General features: G+C 42.0%; 1 protein-coding gene across 5 annotated transcripts in view; it reads right to left on the bottom strand.

The window, feature by feature from the left end:
* The window catches only part of ralgapa2 (Ral GTPase activating protein catalytic subunit alpha 2), a 117813-nt gene that overhangs the window by 90162 nt on the left and 628 nt on the right, over window positions 1–27023 (bottom strand). For all 5 annotated transcript variants that reach the window (XM_074661145.1, XM_074661148.1, XM_074661144.1 and 2 more), the window contains exons 2-3: window positions 4138–4248; window positions 3705–3754 (exon numbers count right to left, since the gene is read on the bottom strand). In XM_074661145.1, coding sequence (XP_074517246.1) covers window positions 3705–3754; window positions 4138–4248 — 161 coding nt within the window. The remainder of the gene's footprint in view (window positions 1–3704; window positions 3755–4137; window positions 4249–27023) is intronic.

Here is a 27023-nt window from a genome sequence, read left to right as displayed (position 1 = left end):
ATCATGACAGCAAAGTAATCCCCGCATAGCCAGCTCAAAGCAAACACACACACACACACACACACACACACTGGGGACATGTACTGTATAGGTCAGCCAGATTTGAATGCAAGAAGGGACTCAGGTGATGGAGAGTCTGGGGGACTGTATTTCCCATGATGTGCCTGGAGAGATGAGGACATTAGCTGTGGCTTTCCAGGGAAATCCTTACACAGAAACAGAGGGACAGCGATGCTGAGCTGTTTTCCTATGAACCTATCATACAGCACTAGAGCTGCAAAATGGCTTTTGTCTCAGCAGTTATCCATTCATAGCCTACACTACACACACCGCTCTGAGGCTTTTTGGACAAAGGCTGCTAGGGGCTTATGTTTTGGTTGGTTGACCTCTGTGACTAACACAAATGATACAGATTTACAAAAAGAAAGAGCAGTTTGTGATAACAATGCCACACATTTAAATTCAGCTAACGCTGTCCCGAATATAATTTTTTGCGCTTTCAAGCTTCGCTGAAAAATATTCGAAGGTATTCGAAGCATTACAGAGCGGCAGGTTCTTCTGTCTGTCTGTCTCCATCTCCCCCGTTTCAGTGGCCGGGACAGTGTGGCTGCTGCACTGCTGCACACACACAGACCTCTAAACACAATAAACAGCGATATCTGTCTGAGATAACTAATAATAATGAATATTGAATATGAATAATGAATATTGTTGTCGGATTATTCCTTATTTCATGGGAAATTTTGGTATTTATACATTATTATTACATACTTATATATATATATATAAACAAAATAAAAATAATTTTAAAACAAAGCATTCGAATAGTGATTTGGAGGTCAAATACCATGGCAACGGTCGAAGCTTTGAGGCTTCGAAGCATTCAGGTCAGCCCTAAATTCACCATAGACTTTACATAGTGGGCTGCCTTCGGGTCTAAAAAGTGAAGCAAATGCGAAAGTGCCTTAAACCTGCATTCTTTCTAATAGCCAGCAGGAGGCGACTCCTCTGGTTGCAAAAAGAAGTCTGACTGTATAGAAGTCTATGAGAAAATGAGCCTACTTCTCACTTGATTTATTACCTCAGTAAACATTGTAAACATGAGTTTATGGTCTCAATCGCTAGTTTCAAGTCTTCTTCAATACAGCATGATGTTCATTTAGTAAATTATGGTCACGTTAAAGTAAAATAGACCATAAAGCAGGGGCGTGGCTACCTTATGATTGACAAGTCGCTACCACGGCATTGTTTGGTCTGGGAGTTGTCCGTGTTTCCGTCTTACAACTTTAACCCTTTCACAGTGTGTTTTCAGTTCATGCAAGTTAATTGCAACCTTTTGGTCGCCTAAAAATGTCTTGTCCAGCGTTCGGTTGTACTTAGCTCCTCCGTCTCTGTGTCACTTCTGGTTGCAAAAAAAAACAAGATTGCGACGGAGGCTTCTAAACGTCAGTCCACAAACCAATGGGTGATGTCACAGTGACTATGTCCACTTGTTACACACAGTCTAGGGCTCTACATAGCTGTTGTTGTTGCAGAAAAGAAAATTATTAGGATGCACAATCCACTTGCCTCAAAATACTGTATTAGTTAATCTGTTTCGGCCTTTGTCATGTCCCTGTGTTACATAATCTAACCTCTGGGAAAACACGACACACATTAGTAGTGCATGTCTGCAAGCACAAACGTATCCATTGATATCATATTCACGACCACATATGATCCAACATGTCTAATCTAATGTAGCGTAAAGAGAAAGTCCGCAGAGTGTAGCAGAGCTCAGGATCAAAGCGGCCCTGTATCTGTCCTGTACACACCACTCAAAGCAAGCTTATCTTCTCAGTGCACGGGTAAAAGCACACGTCGTCACAGGCAGGGGCTAAAAGGGGACAAATGAGGGTTAAGCTGCTTTCAATATTAGTTTTTTTTAAAAAAAAGATGACTCCATAAATATGTAGGAGGCATGAATCCAGGCTTTATTTACAGGTTGGATGACTGGATGTGTGCGGACAGGCAGTCAGTGGAGAAAACAGGGGGTGGGGGACATCTAGTGAGTTAGTTTTCTTTTATTTTAAACAGATGGGGAGCACCGATCTTAATGAAGATTTTCATTTTGATTAGGCCTGTCAAAGTTAACGCGATAACGCGTTAGCGGGCTCAGCTCTAAAGCTAGAGTGAAGATACTGGTATCATATGAAGCTAGAAAATCGAAGGAATTCATTGGCATCAACAATGTCATACTAGCTTGTCGCAAAGGAGGTTAAATAACGCTCCAAGCTCACTCTAAATTTTGGCGAAGAAAAACTGTCATGGCCATTTTCAAAGGGGTCCCTTGAACTCTAACCTCAAGATATGTGAATGAAAATGGGTTCTATGGGTACCCACGAGTCTCCCCTTTACAGACATGCCCACTTTATGATAATCACATGCAGTTTGGGGCAAGTCATAGTCAAGTCAGCACACTGACACACTGACAGCTGTTGTTGCCTGTTGGGCTGCAGTTTGTCATGTTATGATTTGAGCATATTTTTCATGCTAAATGTAGTACCTGTGAGGGTTTCTGGACAATATTTGTCATTGTTTTGTGTTGTTAATTGATTTCCAATAATAAATATAGACATACATTTGCATAAAGCAAGCACATTTGCCCACTCCCATGTTGATAAGAGTATTAAATACTTGATAAATCTCCCTTTAAGGTACATTTCAAACAAATAAAAAATATGTGATTAATTTAACTGTGGACAATCGTGCAATTAAATATTTTAATCGATTTACAGCCCTAATTATTAAAATATCTAAGATACAGCAAGCTAAGACGGCCATAAATTACACACCTGAACATTTGAGTCTAGCATCAGCAGACACACTAAAAAGCACATAATGCATCACCCAGACAGAACTGAAAAAAATGTAATGTGATAACATGAAAATAAGAGTCCAAGTTGTTCTAGATATGCCTGACTAGCAAATTAGGAATCCATAGCTAAAGACAGATAACAGCAGTGTCTGGACTGATGCTACTTTAACAAACAAATGAATTGGTCAGTGGGCCTGAATCCAAAGTTAAAGATCCTCTTCTGTGCTGGAATGACTTCCTCTATGCTAGACATAATGCAACGGACACTCCCGCACAGGGCTCCCAAGTGATTAGAAAAACTAGGACAAGACATACTGTACAAAGAGGGACAAACAGACTACCCTCCCATTATTTTTTGATCTGCTGCCATCCTTGCAGCCCTGCCCTGAGCAAATGTAACTGGAGAGCTGGCTGTTTGTATTGGAAACTCGAGCCGCCTCTGCAGTCAGGTGGGAAAACAAGGTAGGGGACTTTAACCTGCATGTGCAACATAGGAGTGTTCAGAAAAACAGAGGGGAGGTGCCATAGAACCAACAATGTGTTGCACACACAGACACCTGATTTGCATACACACCTAGGTTTTAAAAACAAGACATGAACAGAGAGCTATCCTGCAACCCGTCGAAGGCTGGAAAATGACTGAGCAAAGGCTTTTTTTCTCATCTGCACAATCTCCAAATGATTTCCAGGCTATTTGAGGCAAATTCAGGAAGTATAGCCGGAGTCGCATGCAGTACGGCACCATGGAAACTACGTTCCCGCCCCAGAGTTCAGCAGTAAACAGGTTGAAGCTGTAGCAGCTATCAGAGGAAATCAGAGATGGGAGACAGTAACACAGATGACTTACTTCAAAAATAAAGAGGATAGAGTCCAGCTCCTCCCTTTGAGATTTGTTCCCTGAAACACAAGGAAAGTACTTAGGTTTTTAAACACATAGCTGGGAGCTAGACTGCATTAGCTTCATCAATAATGCAACAATAATACTGGCCATTTGGTGAACAATTATTCAAAGGAACTTCTGTTACGCACATGAGAGCACACTCCCGGTGGGAATTAACCCCCTACCCCCGATAGTGTTGGAGTCAGCTCACCACACACAGAAATTGGGCTCTATGCTCATTTATCTGTAAATGTGGGGCAGAGGGAAATGAACCCTTGTCGTAATGCATACCATAGAGAACAGGGAGAGCGTTAATTATTAAACCAACATTTGGGGTGGTGGTCAACTAGTGAGTGTGCAGCTCACAAAAAAAGAAGAAAAAAAACACGTTTGCACTCACCTTTTAGTTTTAAGTTGCTTTCCAGTGTAATGAAATTTTCATAGAAGATAAAATAAATCTGAGAACAGTTGCTTTCAAAGAACGGCTTCAGTTCACTCTTGTCAATGATATCTGTGAAGACAAAAAAAGAAACACCGTCAATAACATCTTGAATGAAAACAAGTTTCCTACATGAAAATAGAGCAGTGGGTCTCAAACTTTTTCCAAAAATTGTACCCCCTTTGAAACATTTTTTTCAGCCAAGTACCCCAAGTACCCCCTGACCAGCACAAAACGTAATTTTGTGCTGGTCTTTGTGCATTTGTGCATTTTTTGCAGCAGTTGACACACTGCGTCAGTTAACGATTGCATTGAAAATAGAAATATTGAAAATAAAATGTAGTTTATGGAACTTACATGTATATTTTTATTTCACTTTATACAGTATAAATATTTTAGGAACTATGCATGACTGATATTTTTAAAATTAAATTATTTTAAAAAAAAAATCTCATGTACCCCCTATAGTACTCCAAAGTACACCTAGAGGTACTAGATCCAGATACTACAACTGTATCTCGATCTGGGCAATAACTTGATATAGCTATATCTTGATATATATCTATACTATAAGTGAGAATAGATTTTGTCTAGAATTCTGTTTATTATAATATTGTGGTATAGCTTCCATTTGTGTTTTCCTGGTCTTAAAGGCAGCATTGCAGTTAATGAGACAATACAATAATCCAAACTCATTTAAATAAACAATAAATGATGCTACTTGTTTGGTCATTATATACATTTTGCTGTTGACTTTCTTTCTCAGAATTTCTGTATACCTTCTCAACCAACAGTCATCCAAATATTTAGTCACGTTGAATTGATTTATATGCTAATACAGTATTTGATTTTGTCAGTATTTCTCAGCTGTAGTAAAGTCAAGCCAATTTTATTTATATAGCTCAAATTCACAAATTTGCCTAAGGGGCTTTTACAATCTGTACAGCATACGACGCCCTCTGTCCTTTATGAACTTCGCAGTTTATGAGGAAAAGCTTTACTAATTAAAAAACGATAACAGGGAAAAAATGAAAGATAGATGTTGTGTGTATAAAGTAACAACATAAGGAAAATACAACATAGACACTCCATATGACAAAATGTATACATGTAATGTGAACATAATATGAAAAGATAGATCCATGCAGCTGTATTAGGATCTATGGCATAGTTGTGTGTGCCAATGTGTCAAGGTTCGTCATTGTACAGAGAGTTGAACAAAACTGCCACTACAAATTTTTCACCAGACTATTTAGTGATACCTGAATGCTTCTGTAGCTGCTACGTGACTTGCTGCCTCTTTAATTCAAAAGTGACACTGTTTAACATCACTTTTGCACAGATGACGTTCCACTTGCTTCCCATTTTGCAGACTACATCTGTTTTACATCGAGGCAAATTGCTTGACTTCCTTATCCTGCGTGACTTCACCACCCCTCACCTGTTATCATTAGTGAAATGATGATGACGGGCTTTTTGGGAGGTGTTGAGAAACAACTTTTGCCTTCCAAACTGATCATTGCCCAATCCTTGAAAGAGTGCAGAGATTTCTAAAAACATCCCTTTTTTGGTTGATGGTGTACAGTATAAATGATTCCTCTTAATACTGTTTGAGGTGGACAGAGGAGAAGCACAATTTAATGTACAAAGACAAACAGTTTTGAACAGGAACTCAGGTATTCACATTTTCCTCAAAAGGTTTTTCGTCACCATTTAGGATGTTAGTTTCTCATCTCAGTTTGGATTAGTGTGAGGATTATTTCATGTGGTTGTGTGGTCTCGTGAAGGTGGAGAGAGGTGATCTGGATCAAAGCCAGGCTGAGGTACGTTGACGGCCACACGAGCTCAGGCTGCAACAGTTAATGAGGGAAATGGGTGGTACATGTGTATCAGTCATAAACAGACTGGCACTGACAAAATCAAAAATTCTCCGTGTAATGAACCCCTGTCATTTGCCACACTTATACAACTGTGGTAATGAGATAGGACTGGTCTGAATAATCAAATATAGGCCAGGAGGAGTCCTGGCACAATAACAGCAATTAAGGTTCACCTTCTGTTGCGATTCTCCCTCTACCACATGGCTAACTGGAAGACTCCCAGAAGCAGACCGGCTCATGGGGAGTGCTGGAATGATGTGGCGTGTGACAAAGACTCAGATGACTTATCTTTGCCCTGAGATTAAAGCAAAGATAATAAAGACGTATGATGAGAAGATCAAGTCGCAGACATGAACTGCTATTAGTTTTCTGCCTTGACGTAGGAAAAACCAGCAAGGCATCATCTGCAGATGCAGATTGGAAGTTTAGAAACTAATACGAAACTAGGAGGTTGGATCCAGGTGTGCGAAAAAGCAATTAATAATATCTTAAAATCTGTTCTCACAGGTAGCCAGAGAGCAATTTCCACTCTGTGTCTTGCACACTAAAGAACACGTCCAATGCTCGAACTCCCTCGAACAAGGCAACACTTCATTAAATGCTCCTTGCTCCTGGCATTAAGCTAATCACATCTGCTCAATTCACATTTAAGCACAAATACCGACACACACGAGTGCACACCCACACACACCCTGGGAACCTTAAGGAAAACTTTAATGGTGGGAGTAATGATTGTCCATCCAGCGACTTAGTCTTACAGCCAGTGAAAAGTACATAGAAGCAATTCTCCCCCTCTGGCATGAGCTGTAACAGCCAACATCAGAGGCTATGGCTGTGGCTAGTATTTTGACTGACTTGTACTTGCCAGACAAACATGCAATGCATACAGCATTTATATGGTGTCTTACAGAAACACTGGATATAGCTGGTTTCTTCCCACTGCTGTAAGCATTGGTTTCTTTGTGTTTATCTCTGAGCTGGCAGCGTCAGCTAACCTAGCTGGCTCGTGTTCAGTATCGGTAGCTGGAATGATAAACTGCTCCTGCTGTACCAAAAACAACACTCCTGCCTGAAAATCCCATGGGCCATTATACTGGAGATGTGCAGTTAACTGTGGAGAATGGACTGGAGCTTATACCCACACAAACACCTCTCAAAGACAAAAACAAAATAACACTTTCTTGCTAAATGTGGCTAAGAAGACTGCCCGAATGTGACTTTAAGGGTACAAATTGATTTTGTTTTTGTTTGTCTATTTAATTTTCCTACACATTATTTCACAGCTGTTGCAAACCCCAAAAATGCTTTTAAAGCTTCGGTTATGCTTTCCGCAAGGACGGCCGCACGGACTTGAGCTGACGTAGAATCGTGACAAGGAAACGCTTGGATCTTTTATACTCTATGCGGGTTCCTCCTCGCAGCAAACAGACATTCTCGAAGTTCTTCATTTTGTTGTTAGAAAAATGTGGATGTGCACTGACAGGCGAAAGCCAGACGCATGGACACTTGTGGCCCTTGCAGATGTGGCAAGCATAAATCAAGCTTAAGTCATGCATCTGAATCCGCAATAAAGCTATTCTAGTAATTATGGACCAAGAATGTGACCCAGGGCAATACCCGAGGGTCGGGGGGTCTGAAGGTCTTGTCCCATCATGTGGTTCAGTTTTTAACACTGAATTCCTGTTACAGTTTCCTGAATGCATGGTTAGCCTGCAAGCTCTGGAAAACAGTGGAGGAGAGGAGCGGAAAAGAGAGGAAATGAGAGGACGGGAAACTAAATTTGGAGGTTGCAAGGGTCAGTATATGTGTGTTGATGTTGAGACAGCGTGGGCATGTTTATCATGCATGTCAGTGAATGGGCTAAAACAGGTTCAAGCCAAAATTACAGCTGACTTGCTTAATATTTTCACATTCAGCAAAATCCCTCAGACAACATAAGAGTTGCTTTGGCCTCCCTGTGTTCTATAATTAGACCAGTCTGTCTCTTTAAGATCCGCTCCAAGGAAAATAATGTAACGCCTTAAGCAATCACGATCTGAACATGTCTAAATAAACAATCACTAAATGGAATTCCTTAATATCAAACAGGTCTGATTAGTGTAAACGGCGTACCTGTGTGCATAAGAGAGATAGAGAAAGAACAGAGAGGAAGTCTGAATAATAATCATGCAGCTCTAATTTGAATATTGTTGCATGCATGAGGAGGTGATGGGGGAGGTGAGGGGGGCTGGTCAATTTCATATGTCATGCTGCATGTCACAGGGCCATCATCTTATGCTCTCCAGCCTTCAGACTCACTGTTCTCCATCTGCTCAAATACCCCTAACCAGCCACTGGAGCATGACGGATGGAGGGAGAGGCCTTAAAGCGAGAAGAGAAGAAGAGATCACATGCCTTCTGACAGCAGGCAAGAATCTCAGGTGGACGCTAACCATCTTGGAAAAGGCTGACAAGACCCTGACTGATCAGCCTCCCGGTGTGGTAGAATTCAGACAAAGACTGAAAATTCAAAGTGTATCTGTACTAACAGGTCGGTGTTTGTCCAGGCTGCATAAAGTATGTCAAGGGTTAAATGTGAGCATTAATCCTCTTGCATGAGGAAAGCCATCTGTTCACTAAATGTTTATAAAGACAATGTATTTAAAAAAAATGACAACATAAACAGCAATCTTTAAATTATTAACCAAAATGTACCAAAACTACAAATATTTCAGAATTCTTGTTTGTCTTGTGTATGCTCAAATATTGGATCAAACATAATAGAATACATCATCCTTGCCGTCATAATACAATTGTTAATGTGAGCTCAACAGCAGAATATGATCATTACACTCCAACACTGTCAGGCTGAACAAGTTGGTCCCTTTGGTTATAACCTCTGATTCACCTGAGGAAGGTGCATCAACTATATTACAACTATAACAAAGAACTATAACAGAAGAATGACATAACTCTGCATGTACTGTCTGTTAGTAATGACATGCTGTGCCATTAATTATCTGCAGGTTGAGTACAAGTTTTTGCTGTCTGGCTTAAAGGCCCAGACACACCAAGCCAACATTGACGAACTAGCAGCGATGAAGGCCGACTGTTGAGTCAACTCACGTTGCCTTTGTATTGGCCGACAAGTTGCATTTGAACACACTGCAAAGATTACAGCCGACTGCCAGTTAGCACGTACGTTCTGCGCTTTGCAGGAGAGGAAATAGGCTCGTTCGAGATGAATCGCGCCTCGTCTGGAAAGTAAGCGAGATCAGGGACGAAAAGCGGCGGTCAAGTCAGGTCGGAAAGTTTCCAGCCGTTTCCAGCAGCCTTCAAAGAATTTACAGGAAGTCACAGGAAAAGTTAGATCGGATCTGTAGGCTACTTGTAGTTTTCAGACCACGTTTGGATTTATTTATATTTGTTTGCAAATATATGTGGAAATGTAAGTGTATCTGGCATTGGATTTAGTTTTATATCTGCCTTGCAAAGCACATTGTAATCGTTTTGATAAGTGCTATATAAATAACCACATTTTATCAACCACACAAGATATGTTTGTTGACCAGGCGACAGCCAGGCGTTTCCCATAATGCCCTGGGTCTTGCAGTCGGTGGAGAGCAACTGTGGCGCCTGGCTCTAAAAAACTGCGGCCGCTTTGATCTCTGAACTGCCATGCATTGTGAGCCGAGCGCCGGTGATCGATTCTGCGCAGGCCTGGCTCATCTCCAATGAGCCTAATTACTCTCCATACCAGCAGGTAGTGGTAGTCTGTATTCGTCATTCAAAGGGAAACCACACCGGAAGACCGAGGTCTGCGGATATACAAGCCGTTGTTATGAGATGTACATGAAACAAAAGCGGCGTTTGCCGACACTCACCACTTAGCTTCATTCAAGATTCAACATGCTGAATCGGCCAAAAAGCCTCCGACAGCCTAGAGCCGACGGTGTTGGACACACAACAAAAACTAGGCCGACAGACGCTCACTGACGCCCCCAAACTGTCCGAGGGCCGACCGCCGGCTTGGTGTGTCAGGGTCTCAAGTCTTACATTTTGTAAAGGAAATGTTTGTCTGAAAGGATGAATTTGTACAATGGTTGTCAGTGTTGTGAACTGCAATATCCAGCGAGGCCCTTCACTCAATGGGCTTCGCTGACTTCTCGGGTAACAGCACGCGGACAGAAAGAGACAGAACCTGTTCTACGGCCCCTGGAAATGCAGGGGGATGACACTGTATCCTCTGCGCCCAACAAGATAACTGCTGTGGCCTTCAATTGACACCCCTCCATCCGCAAGACTCTCATGTCAAAGGCAGGAACAGAGTGCTGGATGAACAGCAGCTGTAGAGAGCTGTGATCACACAGGGCTGTTATGGTGGGAGGAAACCATGTGTCTTAACACTGTCGACTGCAGCTGAATGAGCCGATAGCTTGGCTCCCTTGATTTTCAGAACCCCTCTGTTTGAGGAAACAACGTTAATGCCAACACTCAGTGATGTGATTCACACATAATAGCACTTCTTGTAGAAGGGAGAGTGCTGAAGAACTAATAAAAGGGAAAAAGAGAAGGGATAGATGGGTGTTAAGAAAACCCCGCCAAGTTCAGGAACAAAACAAAGGAAGGGTCAATTGTTGCTCTAAATGTTATCCTAGTAATTCTATGTCTTATTGACCAAAGCTAAATACTCAGCTATTGCCCATCAGCTGCCTAAATTACAGCAAACTGACTATTTTAGAAGGGGATCATTAAGTCCTCCTTACTGTTAATGACCTAAAACTGTATGAACAATGGTCTGCTGACAGTGATAATGTAATGATGCAGAGACCTGCAATCTTCTCTAGTGGAATTAATAAACGCATGCCAAACAGAGCAGCCATGGCAGGTTTGGCGTTGGATGACACTGTTCTCCATTGTGATATGTTTCCTGTTAGCTGTCAGGGAAAGGGCAGATGTTCCAACCCCATGTGAGAGGACCAGCTGGAAAATGATAGCGTGCAACCAGAGCTGAGGGCCAAAATGTGATATTTTGAAGGGCAGAAAAACACAGCATCTTCTCAAAATGTTCTATGGAAGCAGATATCATAAATTCGCTGACATTTCTACAAAAAACTCGATGGAAAAATAGCCCACCCAAATGTCAGTGCAAAGATTATGGCATTATTTTCCAACCTCTGGCTGGATAAACAGAATTCAGACATGTCATCACGTCAGTAAATGTCAAACTGTGACTTCTGGGGGTCAATGGTGAAAGGGTCGCCTGAACTGCTGAGTCCCACATTATATAACCCCATGGCAACCATGGTAAGAAGGACGCCATCCATTTGGTGAGCAAAGCAGCATGATTTTAAGCTTCAACTGAATAATTAGTGTCTCTTTCTGTTGCTTGCTATTCTAATGAACTGATGTTAAACTGAGTTTGCCCAGCGAGCACTAAAAGAGCGCACACAGCAGTGCACACATAGCAGAGCTTGTTAACCAAACGGGGTGAAGGTCATCTAGTCAGCTGAAGCCTATGGTATATTTACACAATCCAAACTAAACTGGCTACTGTTCCCACAGCTCACTGTTCAAACTTAATCAGCACACAACACATGCACTAATAATAAGTACTCACAGCTAATGTTCAAAAGGTGGTGTCAAACCATATTTAACCCTCTGGGCTACTTACAATGTATGCCATTTATACCACCTGTAAGGAGAATCATTAATATGCCGCGTCATACTCTAAAAAGCAGTCTAATCGGGCCTTTGATCAGACTTACACTCATTTGCATTAGCTCTGGGCTAGCTAAAACTGCAGGTGCACTACATTCTTGCCAGAAAGGAGATGAGGAGAGAGAAAAGACTGATATGTTTCTTTGGCAGTAAGCTCAGATCAGACACAGAGGACTCTTTAAGAGCGCCGGCAGAGGGATGCCTGGAGGGTGCCAACACATAGTAGAAGAGATACGGGGGTGGTAGCTAATGTGGAAGCTGATGGATGCAACCATAGATGGCGCTTCCCTCACTAAATGGTTTTCTACAAACAAAGAAGGACCAACTTAAAGAGGCTTTATGAGATTGATCATTTCAAAGATTAGAGAGATGTTTTCATTTCGGATTTCCATCATCTGGGGATATGCATGAGGGAGACCACAGAAGGCTCACTGACAGACGCAGTAACCGGTTCCAAAATGATACTTTTCATCAATTACAGTTTTTATATTTTAATCTCACCCTTTTAAAATGGAATAATTATGATTAGTGGTGATTGGAATGATGCAATGATTAATTGATGAGTTGGCAACTATTAAAAAAATCATCAACTATTTTGATAATTGATTAAAGCTAGCCCAAACTAAAAGATTTTTCAAAACTTAACAGATTTTGAAAATGTGAGAGACCACACACACACACATAACGACATGTTATGTTAAATTTAACAGTTTTGCTTCTAAAATGTGTGGTGAGCAACAATTTGGCCAAAACAGCACACCACAAACTAACAGATTCATGAACAACAAGAGTCCCGACTAAAAAAAAACGTAAATCTCACAATATCTCTTGCGATGAAATGTGAATTTAATGTAAACAAACATGGCGGACAACAGGCAAGAAGAATTAGCAATGTTAGTTTTTCCATGCATTAGCCCATGCATTAGCCACGGCCGTCATGACGGCGGTGGTTGTCCTTCAGTCAGCTTGGTTCTCATTAACTAACCTACTTTCCCACGTGACTGCGTCATCATCTGTCCTCGGGGTTCCCCACACACAACAGGAGATCCGATCGCAAATATTGTACATGTTTAATATTTACGATTTGAAATCGGTGCGGCCAGGATGGACTTCCGAGCCGATCAGGGGATGTAAAAAACACTCTTAGCATACCTCACACCACAAGAATATCTGGAAAGATAATCTTTACAAGTTTACGTTTGAGCCATTTTTTACAAGAAAAAAATAAAAATTCTCTGATTCCAGCTTGTTAAATGTTTATATTTTTTGTTTTCTTTACTCCTCTATGACCGTAAACTGAATATCTTTGAGTTGTGAACAAAACACGACATTTGAGAACGCCATCTTGGGCTTTGGGAAACACTGATTGACATTTTTCACCATTCTTTGACATTTTATAGACCAAACAACTAATTGATTAATCGAGAATAATTGACGGATTAATCGATAATGAAAATAATCGTTAGTTGCAGCCCTAAATGAAAGAAAGCTACACAAGTACTACACTATTGTAAACACATTTTTCACATTTTTTAAATCACATTCTTAACCTCCAGTTTTAAATTTACTCAAATGTATTTAAAAAAAGTTCAATTACAACTGTATGTTATAGAAATTTAGATGCTATATTGTATTTTACGTACTTTTACGTACATGTTTCATGTTTTCCTTGGCCACAGAGAACACAAAAACAAGACAGTTCAGCTGCAGAAAGTGCTTCGTGAGCAATAGCTGGGTGAGGAGGTTGATATTTGACCACAGTAAAACCAGTTTAATCATAAATCTGTTGCTGAGAGGGCAAGTCTGTCACATGATGCAATTTAAAGTGTTGCAATAGGTAACAGGCTGTGTGAGCCTCATTTGAGGCCTTGATAACACACAGCTGCTTCTAATACTGTTGAATGTGCTCCAAGCTGTGCCAGTCTGGAGATGTCAATCATAATTCAGCACTCGCTGGGCCAAATTGATGTTCCTTATGGGGGGGTCGATTGGAGCCAATTCACTTAGTTTTCTCTATCAGTATTGCCAAGAGCCTCATCTTCCACGGTTCGGTTTAGCTCATAAAGCTTTCAGTTTGCAGCATGGCGCAATTGTGAACTCTGACTAACAGCCATGTAGTGGACTCACCACTTTCGAGGTGCCATAGCTAGTCAGGAGAGAATATTAATAACTGGCTTGGCCATGCAATGCATCATCCACTCTGAGCAATGAGAATGATTAACAGACTGCCAGGCTAAAGCAATGGAGCAAAACATGCTGCTCTCTCTGAGCTGACAAAGACACAGCATGGGCTACAATTCATATAAGGTATGCCAGACTGGAATAACTCAACCTTATTTAAAATGTCAACAGGCGTTTAATGGCTCTGAAGAAGAAATGTGAAGCTCAAGATAAATGCTACAGCAGATCGTCATATCGTTTATGATTCAGTACAAACTACAGCTGCATTTAAAGAAATCCAAGAAATTAAATCATTATGAAAAGGGTCTTTCCTGCAATCACTTCTTCATGCATGATATAATTTCATTATGATGCCACTGTGCCAAACTTGGGGGAAGGAGCCGGAGCTTGTGCGGGAGGTGGAGCGCTATCAGTTGGATCTGGTAGGGCTTACCTCTACACACAGCCTCGGTTCTGGAACCGTACTCTTGGATAGGGGTTGGACCCTATTCTTCTCTGGAGTTGCCCATGGTGCGAGGCGCCGGGCGGGTGTGGGGATACTCACAAATCCCCGGCTGAGTGCCGCTACGTTGGAGTTTACCCCGGTGGACGAGAGGGTCGCCTCCCTACGCCTTCGGGTTATGGGGGGGAAAACTCTGACTGTTGTTTGTGCGTATGCACCAAACAGCAGTTCGGAGTATTCGGCCTTCTTGGAGACCCTGAATGGAGTCCTGTATGGGGCTCCAGTAGGGGACTCCATAGTTCTCCTGGGAGACTTCAACGCGCACGTGGGCAACGATGGAGAAACCTGGAGTGGCGTGATTGGGAGGAACGGCCTCCCTGATCTAAACCCGAGTGGTCGTTTGTTGTTGGACTTCTGTGCTAGTCATGGATTGTCCATAACGAACACCATGTTCGAACATAAGGATGCTCATAAGTGTACGTGGTACCAGAGCACCCTAGGCCGAAGGTCGATGATCGATTTTGTAATCGTATCATCTGATCTGAGGCCGCATGTTTTGGACACTCGGGTGAAGAGAGGGGCGGAGCTGTCAACTGATCACCATCTGGTGGTGAGTTGGGTCAGAGGGTGGGGGAAGACTCTGGACAGACCTGGTAAGCCCAAACGCGTAGTGAGGGTGAACTGGGAACGTCTGGAGGAGGCCCCTGTCCGAGAGATCTTCAACTCACACCTCCGGCGGAGCTTTTCTGGCATCCCTGTGGAGGTTGGGGGCATTGAACCCGAGTGGACGATGTTCAAAGCTTCCATTGCTGAAGCTGCGGCGGTGAGCTGTGGTTTTAAGGTCTTAGGTGCCTCAAGGGGCGGCAACCCTCGAACACCGTGGTGGACACCGGTGGTCAGGGAAGCCGTCCGACTGAAGAAGGAGGCCTTCCGGGATATGTTATCTCGGAGGTCTCCGGAGGCAGTTGCAGGGTACCGACGGGCCCGAAGAGCAGCAGCCACTGCCGTGACGGAGGCAAAGCAGCGGGTGTGGGAGGAGTTCGGAGCAGCCATGGAGAAGGACTTTCGGTCGGCACCAAAGTGCTTCTGGAAAACCATCCGGCACCTTAGGAGGGGGAAACGGGGAACCATCCAAGCTGTGTACAGTAAGGATGGGACACTGTTGACCTCAACTGAGGAGGTAATCGGGCGGTGGAAGGAGCACTTTGAGGAACTTCTGAATCCGACCAATACGCCCTCTATGGTAGAGGCAGAGCTGGAAGCTGATGGGGGACCATCATCAATTACCCTGGTGGAAGTCACTGAGGTAGTCAAACAACTCCACAGTGGCAAAGCCCCGGGGGTTGATGAGATCCGCCCTGAAATGCTGAAGGCTCTGGGTGGGGAGGGGCTGTCTTGGATGACACGTCTCTTCAACACCGCGTGGAAGTCGGTGACAGTGCCTAAGGAGTGGCAGACCGGGGTGGTGGTTCCCCTTTTCAAAAAGGGGGACCAGAGAGTGTGTGCCAATTACAGGGGTATCACACTGCTCAGCCTCCCTGGTAAAGTCTACTCCAGGGTGCTGGAAAGGAGGGTTCGGCCGATAGTCGAACCTCGGATCGAAGAGGAACAATGCGGATTCCGTCCTGGCCGTGGAACAACGGACCAGCTCTTCACTCTCGCAAGGATCCTGGAGGGGGCCTGGGAGTATGCCCATCCAGTCTACATGTGCTTTGTGGACTTGGAGAAGGCATATGACCGGGTCCCCCGGGAGATACTGTGGGGGGTGCTGCGGGAGTATGGGGTGAGGGGGGCACTTCTCAGGGCCATCCAATCCCTGTACGCCCAAAGCGAAAGCTGTGTTCGGATCCTCGGCAGTAAGTCGGACTCGTTTCCGGTGGGGGTTGGCCTCCGCCAGGGCTGCGCTTTGTCACCAATCCTGTTCGTGATATTCATGGACAGGATATCGAGGCGTAGTCGGGTGGAGGAGGGTTTGCAGATCGGTGTGCTGAGGATCTCATCGCTGCTTTTTGCAGATGATGTGGTCCTGTTGGCATCATCGGTCTGCGACCTCCAGCACTCACTGGATCGGTTCGCAGCCGAGTGTGACACAGTCGGGATGAGAATCAGCACCTCTAAATCTGAGGCCATGGTTCTCAGCAGGAAACCGGTGGATTGCCTACTCCGGGTAGGGAATGAGTCCTTACCCCAAGTGAAGGAGTTTAAGTATCTCGGGGTCTTGTTCGCGAGTGAGGGGACGATGGAACGTGAGATTGGTCGGAGAATCGGAGCAGCAGGGGCGGTATTGCATTCACTTTACCGCACCGTTGTGACGAAAAGAGAGCTGAGCCGGAAGGCAAAGCTCTCGATCTACCGTTCAATCTTCGTTCCTACTCTCACCTATGGTCATGAGTGTTGGGTCATGACCGAAAAAACGAGGTCGCGGGTGCAAGCGGCCGAAATGGGTTTCCTCAGGAGGGTGGCTGGCGTCTCCCTTAGAGATAGGGTAAGAAGCTCAGTCATCCGTGAGGAACTCGGAGTAGAGTCCTTGCTCCTTTGCGTCGAAAGGAGCCAGTTGAGGTGGTTCGGGCATCTAGCACGGATGCCTCCTGGGCGCCTCCCTTGGGAGGTGTTCCAGGCACGACCAGCTGGGAGGAGACCACGGGGAAGACCCAGGACTAGGTGGAGAGATTATATCTCTACTCTGGCCTGGGAACGCCTCGGGATCCCCCAGTCAGAGCTGGTTAATGTGGCCCGGGAAAGGGAAGTTTGGGGTCCCCTGCTGGAGCTGTTGCCCCCGCGACCCGATCCCGGATAAGCGGTTGAAGATGGATGGATGGGATGTGCCAAACACTCCATGGATGCCTCTCGACTTGCAGTCTGTCTCGCTGTGTAACAGATTGGGGACTATGGGTCTGCACAGAGCACAGTGTGAAAGAGTCATGGTAGAACTGGCAAAGCCTGACCTTACCCCAGTCTGAGCTCACACATTAGAGAGTGGCTTATCTCGGCAGCTTAGCACTGAAGAGCTGCTAAACTGGCGACTTTCGCTCTTCCTCTTCAGGTAGCGCAAGAATCAGATCTTTATCAACACAGAGGTTACATTTGTTTTCCTATCAAATGAGGACATCGCCTTTCCTCAAAGAGAGTGCAGAACATTTTTTTTAAATGGACACCAAACAATTTAGTTTCAACTTTAAATGTACACAATATAGTAATATCTTCCTTGTTCCCTAATTTGTCTTCCCTTCCAGGAAAGGTATAAATGCCACAATTTGCAATGCAAAGTAACATGGACAATGTAGGTGTGCAAGAAACTCTACCTACAGTACAAGTTATTCTCATGTTTAATTCTAAAATGAGAAGTTATACTATACAGCAGTTCAATCTTGCGTTTGATGTTTGTTCATTTATAATACAAAAATATGCAAACAGGTCAAAAGAAAGGGAGACCTGAAGCATTTTATTTTTATTAAAGAAGGAAGACAAAACATCAGCCCTAATTAATGTAATAGTAATAACAAAATAGCCAATGTTTTACCAACGTTATTGACTCTCCATTCTTGGTGGAGAAAAAATTTAAAACATGTAAGTCCATGTTTTTCATCCATTTAAAATTAAAACTAAATGTTATAGCAACACTTTTATTGGTTGTGAGAACAAATTAAAGTGTCAGTAGGCAGAATATTTTTGGCATAATTGAGTAAAAAGTCCATAATAACCTTTCAGCATATTGTAATTCAAGTGCTCTGAGAGACAAGTAGACTTCTCACACACTGTGTGACGTCCGCTGAGGCTCCCCGCCCCCGTCGCAAACTCCAATCAAACGGTCAAACTAGGCAGCGCTGATCAAATATGAATCAATATTCTGTTACTGGAATGCCTATTTCTCACATAAAATGTTTTCAGAAACATCTGGTAGTGTACTGTTTAGCTGTAAAATGGAGAAAGTTTGCTCCGGCTGGTGGGCGGTGCTTGGTATTTCTTCAACTGATCTCAACATGGCTGCCGTGTCACAAACTTTCTCGTTTTACAGCTAAACAGTTCACTACAAGATGTTTCTGAAAACATTTGAGGCGAGAAATAGTCATTACAGTAACAGAATATTGATTCATATCAGCGCTGTCTAGCTTGACCGTTTGATCGGAGCTTGCGAGTGATTGACAGCTGCTCAGAGACGGCAAGGCTCCAGCTCGGCTCTGATTGGTTGTTTTCCTCCAGTCTGTGAAATCTTGCAGATGCCATTAGAAGCACCGGAGGACACAGAGGCACATGATTTTTTTTCAGATTACCTGCCTCATGCACTACTGTCAGGATATAGTGACCGTTTATAAAAATAAGTTGTTTTTTTTAAATCATATTTGCTCCAATTCTACCTAATTCAGCTTTAAGGAAAGTGTATATATAGATTTTTTTTCACCCCCCAGTATTTCACTAGGGTTGCCCACCTAAAATTTGCTCTTTAACAACTCAGTGTAGCAATCTGCTTGGACTTTAAGCCAGAGTGTTTATTTTCTTTTGGCTTTAAACCCAGAAATCCATAGCAGATTAGCGGGAGCTTGGACATTCAGAAAGGCAACATAAAATATAAATCCACTTTGAGATAAAATCTTGATAACAAGTGGTGTCACAGTAAACTGCAGGTCTTGGGCTAGGTCTGACTATTACAAAAGCAGGACAGGTAAACAGTGGAACTAGACAAACTGGTTTTTCGCGTGCCGTGTATAATCAGACATCAACCACCGCAGAACACAGAGCGCTGATGTTTTCATATCTCTAGCTCTCCGGCAGACCAGTGGATAAAAGAAAAAAGCCTTTCATTCAACACCATGTGATATGATATCTGAAAAGTATGTTTTAAGGAAGCTCTGGAACACATAACAGTAATACCACAGACTGTAAACAGAAACCTTTCAAAAGCTTGAAGTACAGTTTAGAAATATAAAAGACATCCTAGAGGTTAACAAAATGTTTTTCGAAGTCATGTGTTACAACATGTACCCAAATAAAAATAAATATATAACCAGTTTGCTCTGAGCCCCTTCTAGAAAGAGGCTAGTGGTTCACTAGAAAGAAAGAAAATACTAGGTAATAAGTGTTTAACAATTAGTAAAAGTCTAACAATAGGCTAGTTAATGATTACGTTATATACTGGACTTTTAATTCCTGTTTAAGTTTTGACCAATTTCTTGCTGCATTACAAAAGGTTTACACTTGAATTGTAATTCCTGTTAATTTTGAAGATTGTTTACCAAGTTGCTGGTGGTGCACAATTTATTATTTCAATAATAAACAATTTAGTAAATGTATATCTATGTAAATGTTAAAGTTAGAATAGCAATGTTTAAGTCAAGCCTGATGCTGCCTTACACATAAAACAATGAACCCAGTCACTTCCACACAGTGAGGCATACAGCTTATTAATTAAACACTAGCATCTAGTATATGTATATGTATATGTATGTATACACACACAGATATATTTATACTGTATATATATAGACACACACACAAGTACACATGAGGAAGGACACAAGACATTGAAATAGATCACGTATTTATGTCATGCAAGCTCCAGACCATTACAGTGTCTGCTCTTTGATGGAGACCGATAATAAATGATTCAGCTGGCCCTCTCCCATAACCCAAACCCACAATGACATCCCTGCAAAATGTGTTAACTAACAAGACCTGTTACTGATTTGACAAATAGCTATTATCACAGTGCAGCATCCACACAACACCAGTAAGATCCAGACACCAGACACTATAAGGTGTAGTGAGCCAGCACCAGTGATAAATATAATGTGCAATTGCTAACTGCTGTTTTTTATCATGGCATAGTTTGCAATTATAATGGCCCAGGACTTATTTATCTTGTCACTGGTACTAGTTTAGAGGAAGCCTTTGCATATGCTACCTTAATAACAGGAATAAGAGAGGAGAGGAGAGGAATTGAATTTAGAGTTTCCTTTTTATTCTTAACACTGTGCCTAACCAGTTCACTAAACAGGTTTATTAATCTGATTGGAGAAAAAAAAAAAGTGTAAAAAGTGTAAAAAATGTCCAAATGAAAATGTACAGCATACCAATTTCTAAACTCCAACTTCTAAAAATCCTACTCTAACCAAAAAAGCTATGTTACCAATGAATTACCCCCAGTGACTATATCTCAGCACTCTCAACTATAGCTGCTTCACAACATACTAGTCTCTGCCCGCACCTGTCTGGTTTTACACAGCAGAGGTGCCTGGCTCCTTACCAAGTTAGCTTCTGTTTCACTATCTTATCTGATAGTAACAGGTAGGACACAGGACGGAACTCAGGCTCTCTATTTAGCAGCACTGTCTCTAATGTAATGTGTTCAGTTTTCTCCTTCCAACTAATTTTAGGTGATGAAAAAAACAAAAACGATTAGCAGCCTTGTCTTTAATTTTGAGATGCAGGCAATCCCAGATTCCCTATCTCAAGTAAAGCTTGATTGATATTGGCAGTGATATCACCAGTTTATCCCAGCTTGGGACAGGGTGGTGGATTTTGTCAGGGAAAGTTAATTACACTGAAGTCTATCTACAGTACCTACAATCTAAGTTAAAACCATACAAGCTGCTAAATGCCAGGACCATAATGACAGAAGCTGTTATCATAATAGGCATCACCAGACAAAGATCTGATAATGGCCGTCTAGTGTCGCCTAACCTCAACAGCAAACAATCATGCTTTGTGTCATAGTGTCATACCGCTTCAAATGCTGTATGTTTATCTTATAATCAGGGTTGTCTCATATCTCGGCTGATGGTACAATTGAAAACAATTTGTAAAGATTTATTTTCACTTTAACATAAGAGTGTATTTGTGCTAATCAGTGTCAAAAAGCTTCATTAATCCACTATGATTTATAGGGAACACAATACGGCAACTTCAACTTCAGTGTGTGACAGCCTGTGAGAAAATAAGCGAAAAACATTCGAGACCATAAAAAGTTAATACGACATGTTTGTGATTGCTTACTCTGGTGGTTTAAAAAACCCTTAAGTGTCGACATCATGCCTACATGGTGTGGGATAAAAGATGATAAGAGGCTGAAGTTATTCACAAGTCTAACCTGAGTGTTTCACAAAAGGGAGAGAATCAGAAGTCGAGTGATCTCAGCCTTTACTTCAGCTACACAGAGGACCTTGTTGAGAGCCCTTCCAGTGTTGTGCTCATTGTTTCCTCCGGTGCTTCACCTTGTGATTTCCTCTTATACCAGCAGCGCTTTCAGTTGACCCTGACCCCAGCAACACTTGCGGCACGCACATGGAGAGAAAAGTAAGGTGTAATGACACTACAGGTGTATTCTATTTCTTCTAAAGATGAGTGCAGAGCTTCCTTTAAAAAAAAAAAAAAAAAAAAAGCCATTAGCTTTGGCTACAAACGCACACACCTACACTCACAAACAAACACACCTGACTGTTGTCACTGACAACACTTGCACATATTCACTGTTGCTCCCATGCAGTTCACCAACAGGTTCAAGCTGGGCTTGTTTACAGCAGTTGAAGAGGACGAAGGGAAACAAACAACACCTACTTAGGATACGGCTTGTTCTGTTCAGTTGATTAAGTGGTGTGGTTATTTGTCCTTCAACCATACAGCACAGCTCAAGCCCTCATGAAAGCAAAACATACTGAATCACACTCCAGCAGCACTGACTGGTCTACAGCTGACCCAGGGTGTCTTCTCCTTATCTGGCTTAACTAACCCCAACAACTGCGATCACGCTAAGCGGTCCTACGATGGTGGTTATCAACTCGGTAAATCAACCCAGGATTTCTCAATCTGGCTATGAGTGCATTCACATAAAAGGGGCGGTGTTTGCAGCATATGATCAATCACAAACATAGAAAAGTCTACGGTCAGCAGAGCAGCATATTTTACAAACCAAGAGCAAACAATGATATCAGAAAAATACAAATAAATTAAACACAATCATAATTAAAAAATTGCAGATGAGTGAATGTGTAAATTAACACACATAATATCACTGCCTCATCTATAGAATGAATTGATCTATAATTAATCTTTGTGTATTCTGTTAAATTTATATGTTGCTTTTGGAATAGAACAGAGGACTAGAAGATTTAGATGTTTAGAACAGCTGGTTCTGTGGCTCATTTCTTCTTTCAAATCTTCTTCTCAAGCAGCTCTGCAGATCTCATGCTAAGGGCAAGAGCTAAGATGCTAAATGCCAGGACTTTAAACTGTGTTGCTTTTAGCCAGGATGATATGATCTAACTTCTTGGTCTTTGTGTAATATTATCATACGATCCGCACACTAAGCTTTGATTGGTCAGTAGGCAGTGCTTTTGTACGAGTTGATCTCTTATCTCGAACTTATCTGCTCCGGAGCAGGTTAGGTGTTCAGCATAAGTTACCATGGCGATTTACCCTCGGTAAGAAGTGAACCACCGTTGTAGGACTGAAAACCCAGGGTTAAACCTGAAGTTACCTCGCTAACTCAGATCCTGCTTCATATAATACAGGCCTCTGGCACTCTCTGACCTCCCTGTGGAGAGAGCAAGTGAAAAACCTCCTTCAGGAATCAATGGCTATTCCCCCAGACAAACACTCCAGTAGTGTGTACAATCAAATTAGTGAGAGATTTTCTACAGTTTTCTACCACTTCAGGCTTATGTTTGGAAGAATTGGGGCAGTTGCATGCAACGACGAATGCAGAATGAGTTGGGGTCAAGCCTGAGAGTGACTTTGAGCAGGAAAGAGTCGTTTTGTGCCTCCATTGAGAGGAGCAGTGAATGATCAGGTGGTTTGCTGGGCTCCTGTAATTAACAACCTCAGCCAAATCCGGCCAGGCATGACCTGCAAATTAACATGCAGCAGCTTTCACACCCTATCCCACAGATCTGCTCAGTGAGCAGAAAACCAATACAGGGCCACTCTGAAAATAGCCCGCAGACCACAGATTGTCCTTTAAACTCCAATACCACTGATACTATGACTTTCAACAAGCTGGTTTAAAATTGGTTACAATTTTGTATAGGCCTAATGGATAATGAATTTGGAGGGGATCTACCACAAGGTTAACAAGCTTAACATTTGTACAAACAATGGTGGGACACTTTGAATTTCAGAGCCACCTAGAAATTTAGGTTGACATATGAAGCTAATTCTCTGTCATCAAAGGTTAGGATAGTCTTGTTTAATGAAATACACTACAGCTGTTCCAGCTAGTTTCCAATCATCATATGAGGGAATTAAGCTCGACAGCCTTATTTTTCATCTAGTGTAAATGATACTGTTGCAAATATAATGAATATATAATATATAATGTATTAGTTGTCTAACTATTAAATTAATCACCAACTAATTTGATAATTGATTAATCGGTTTGAGGCATTTTTTAAGGGAAAAAAGTAAAAATTCTCTGATTCCAGCCTCTTAAATGTGAATATTTTCTGGTTTCTTTCCACATTTTTCACCATTTTCTAACATTTTATAGACCAAACAACTAAATGATTAATTGAGAAAATAATCGACAATGAAAATGATCATTAGCAGCAGCCCTAGATTTACAAAAATACAAAACACTGTCAGCAATTAAATGAGGCCAGCTACAATCCCTCAAGTCCCTGTCCTGTCCTCCACAGCACCCCGTCTCTCATCAATGCTTCCTGTCCACACAGGAAGCAGCAGCACCAGGAGGAAGTCCTTCCTCAGCTGAAAGCACGGTGAAATCAGGGAGGTGGGGGTGCGGGGGAGACATCAACATGCAGGCCCTTCTATCAGCTACTGGACAAACAGACCAGCCTTATCTTTAACTGCACATGAGGGAAAGAAAAACACAGAGGACATGCAGAGCTCTGCATTGACCTCCACACTTGGGTTGTACTAGTCTTGACATTGAAGGTGTGCTAGAATAAATCTAACCATGTTAACATCCAACCGTTGTGTTCGAAGCTTCTGGGAACTATTAAGCTGATACTGGCTGTCGCAGTTTGTGCCACTGTGCAAGAAAATCAATAAAGCAGCAAACATACCACTATGACTGATGCATGCTTGCCAACCATTTGTTTTGACTGATGCATATTTGCATCGGACAAGCATGCATCAGTCAAAACAAATGGTTCACACCCTAAACATCTACAAGGTTACCTTGTTTCAAAAGTGATTCTTCCTCTCCACTGACCTCCACCGCGAGTGCAGACATGCATTCACTGTCAAGCTTTGCCTAAAAGTGTCTAACTGTCCATCAAGAAAGGATGGGCGATGAATGTGGTTCACAGTTCTCATGTCTGGAGGAATTGAAGTTAAGTAAAGGATAATGTACAGCGAGCCTGAAGGGGTTTCTTTCACAACAATGACATTATCCCGCTTGTTACACGGCTACATACTTAAGAAATCAATAATTTGACACAAAACAGTCTGACATCAGAGCTGCACCCATAGCCACGGTCTGCTATACATATCAACAGTCTGCTATAAAGAAATAACAGACCGCAGAACGCTGTGACTAACCAATCACAATCGAGTATTCAACAACGGCGTGCAATAAATCTTTAAACTGTGTAAACCATGTTATTTGGAATATTTTAGTAAATATCAATAGAGATAAAGCTGTAATAATGATCAGCATATCAATGTTGCCTTTACTGCATTATTGTGTAAGTACAAATATATGACAAGTTGATTAGACTAGAGCTGATTGATTAACTATAAAATTAATTGGCAACTATTTTGATAATCGATTTATCGGTTTGAGTATACTTTTAAGAAAAAAAAAAGACAATTATCTGATTCCAACTTCAAAAATTTGAATATTTTCTGGTTTCTTTCTTCATCTATGACAGTAAATTGAATATCTTTGAGTCGTGGGCAAATTAAGACATTTGAGGATCAACGTTTTTCACAATTATGACATTTTATAGACCAAACAACGAATCGATTAATCAAGAAAATAATCGATTATTTCATTGGTTGCAGCCCTAGATTAGACAACATATTCAACTGCATTACCTGGACGCTCATCTTTACGAGATACAAACTCTATGAGTACAGAGCAAGACCTGAGAATAAGTGACCTACTTTGACTGACATTCTGGAGAGAAAGCACACCATACAGTATGTTGCACCCTTAATGAATCCATTGCAGTTTTCATCCATAGCTCACAATTCCCTCCTGACAACTTTCTTCCTCTCCACACTTTCCCAAAGCACCCACTGACCCCATTTTATCTGTGATACAATGAACAGCAGGAGTGCATACGTACGCATGCTACAGTCCCCACTCCCCCAGTACTACAGTATGAAGGTCATCTTGGCTGTAACAGAATAAGTCTACTCAGATAGGATGCATGAAAAATGTATATCTGCATATCTAAAATGTAAGTTATACTATAGAGAGCCAAATACCTGTCTGTATTGCTTAGATTGTTTCTGAGTCATGTGGACTTAGTTGAGCAAAAACAGAATGGACATAAACTATTCAACTTGCGTGTCATCATGCCTTCTACTTTCATTTTGCAAAGTGGATTGGGCATTGACTCATAAGGGCAAAGTAATCCACTATAGGACTCTTTAGAGCATCATGAACGTTGATCAATGAATGAAACCATTAAAAGTGGATTGGAAATAGCCAAGTGCCATTATGTGTAATACAAAACTCTGATGTGCAGCTCAAGTCAGGCTGCTACTGGTGATGTGTTGGTCGCGAACGAGCCGACTCAAAGAGCCGGCTCTTTTAAGTGAACGATAAGAGCCGGCTCCCGTCCGAGAGACATTTTTTTTTTCTTTCTTTACTTAATTCAATGCAGAATGATAGGACGATCTTCTCCGCGCCACGGGCACTCCATGCATTGACTGTGACTGAATGTTGTGTTAATGATGTCCGTGCAACCAATCAGGTGATGACAGACAAGGATCATACCATCAAGCAGGGAGGGGCGGGACGCTGACGGTCTACAGGTACAGAGCAGGAGGAAGAGGAGGAGAGAAAGAGAGAGGAGTGTGGTGCGCGAATAACAGAAAAGATGAGTGACAGTCGGAAACGAAGCAGCATGTAAAATTAAGGTATTCTGGAAATGATATGGTTTAGTATAATTATATTGAATAATTTAAGTGATATATGTGCACACATACTAATCATAGGTTAAAACAGCGCTAAATTTGTCAGAAGTGGTAAAACGAAGAGTCGTTTGAGGAGCCGAAAGAGCCGGCTCTTCTTTGGTGAGCTGAGCCAAATGATCTGGCTCACTAAAAAGAGCCTGAATTCCCATCACTAGCTGCTACAGAGCATATTCATGTCTCTTTCAGGTTATCATATAGTGAGGGAAGACAGGGTTGAAACAGCAGCCACACAACAGCTTTATGACTGTCATAAAAACTGCACTTCCTTGTCTGATGACAGAAAAAAATGGCTTTCCTTCAATGTTTACTACCAGGTCACTTTCTTAAGGTTTTCATAATTTCTAATCAAACATCCCTAATAGGGTATAATTAGAGTAACTTGATAGCAGCTCAACCAGACAAACAGCTTGAGAGGGAAGCTATATGCTCACTTTAGTCCAGCAGTAAAGTACATACACTTATGTTTATGTGTCGAACCACAGTTGCAAATATCACGTTTTTATAAAAAAAAAACAATGACACAGGACTACTAAATGACAACA

This window comes from Sebastes fasciatus, chromosome 15 (genome assembly GCF_043250625.1).
Source record: "Sebastes fasciatus isolate fSebFas1 chromosome 15, fSebFas1.pri, whole genome shotgun sequence".
Classification (NCBI taxonomy): Eukaryota; Metazoa; Chordata; class Actinopteri; order Perciformes; family Sebastidae; genus Sebastes; species Sebastes fasciatus.
The sequence above is the reverse complement of the archived record's forward strand: the minus strand, read 5'-3'. Positions and strand labels throughout refer to the sequence as shown.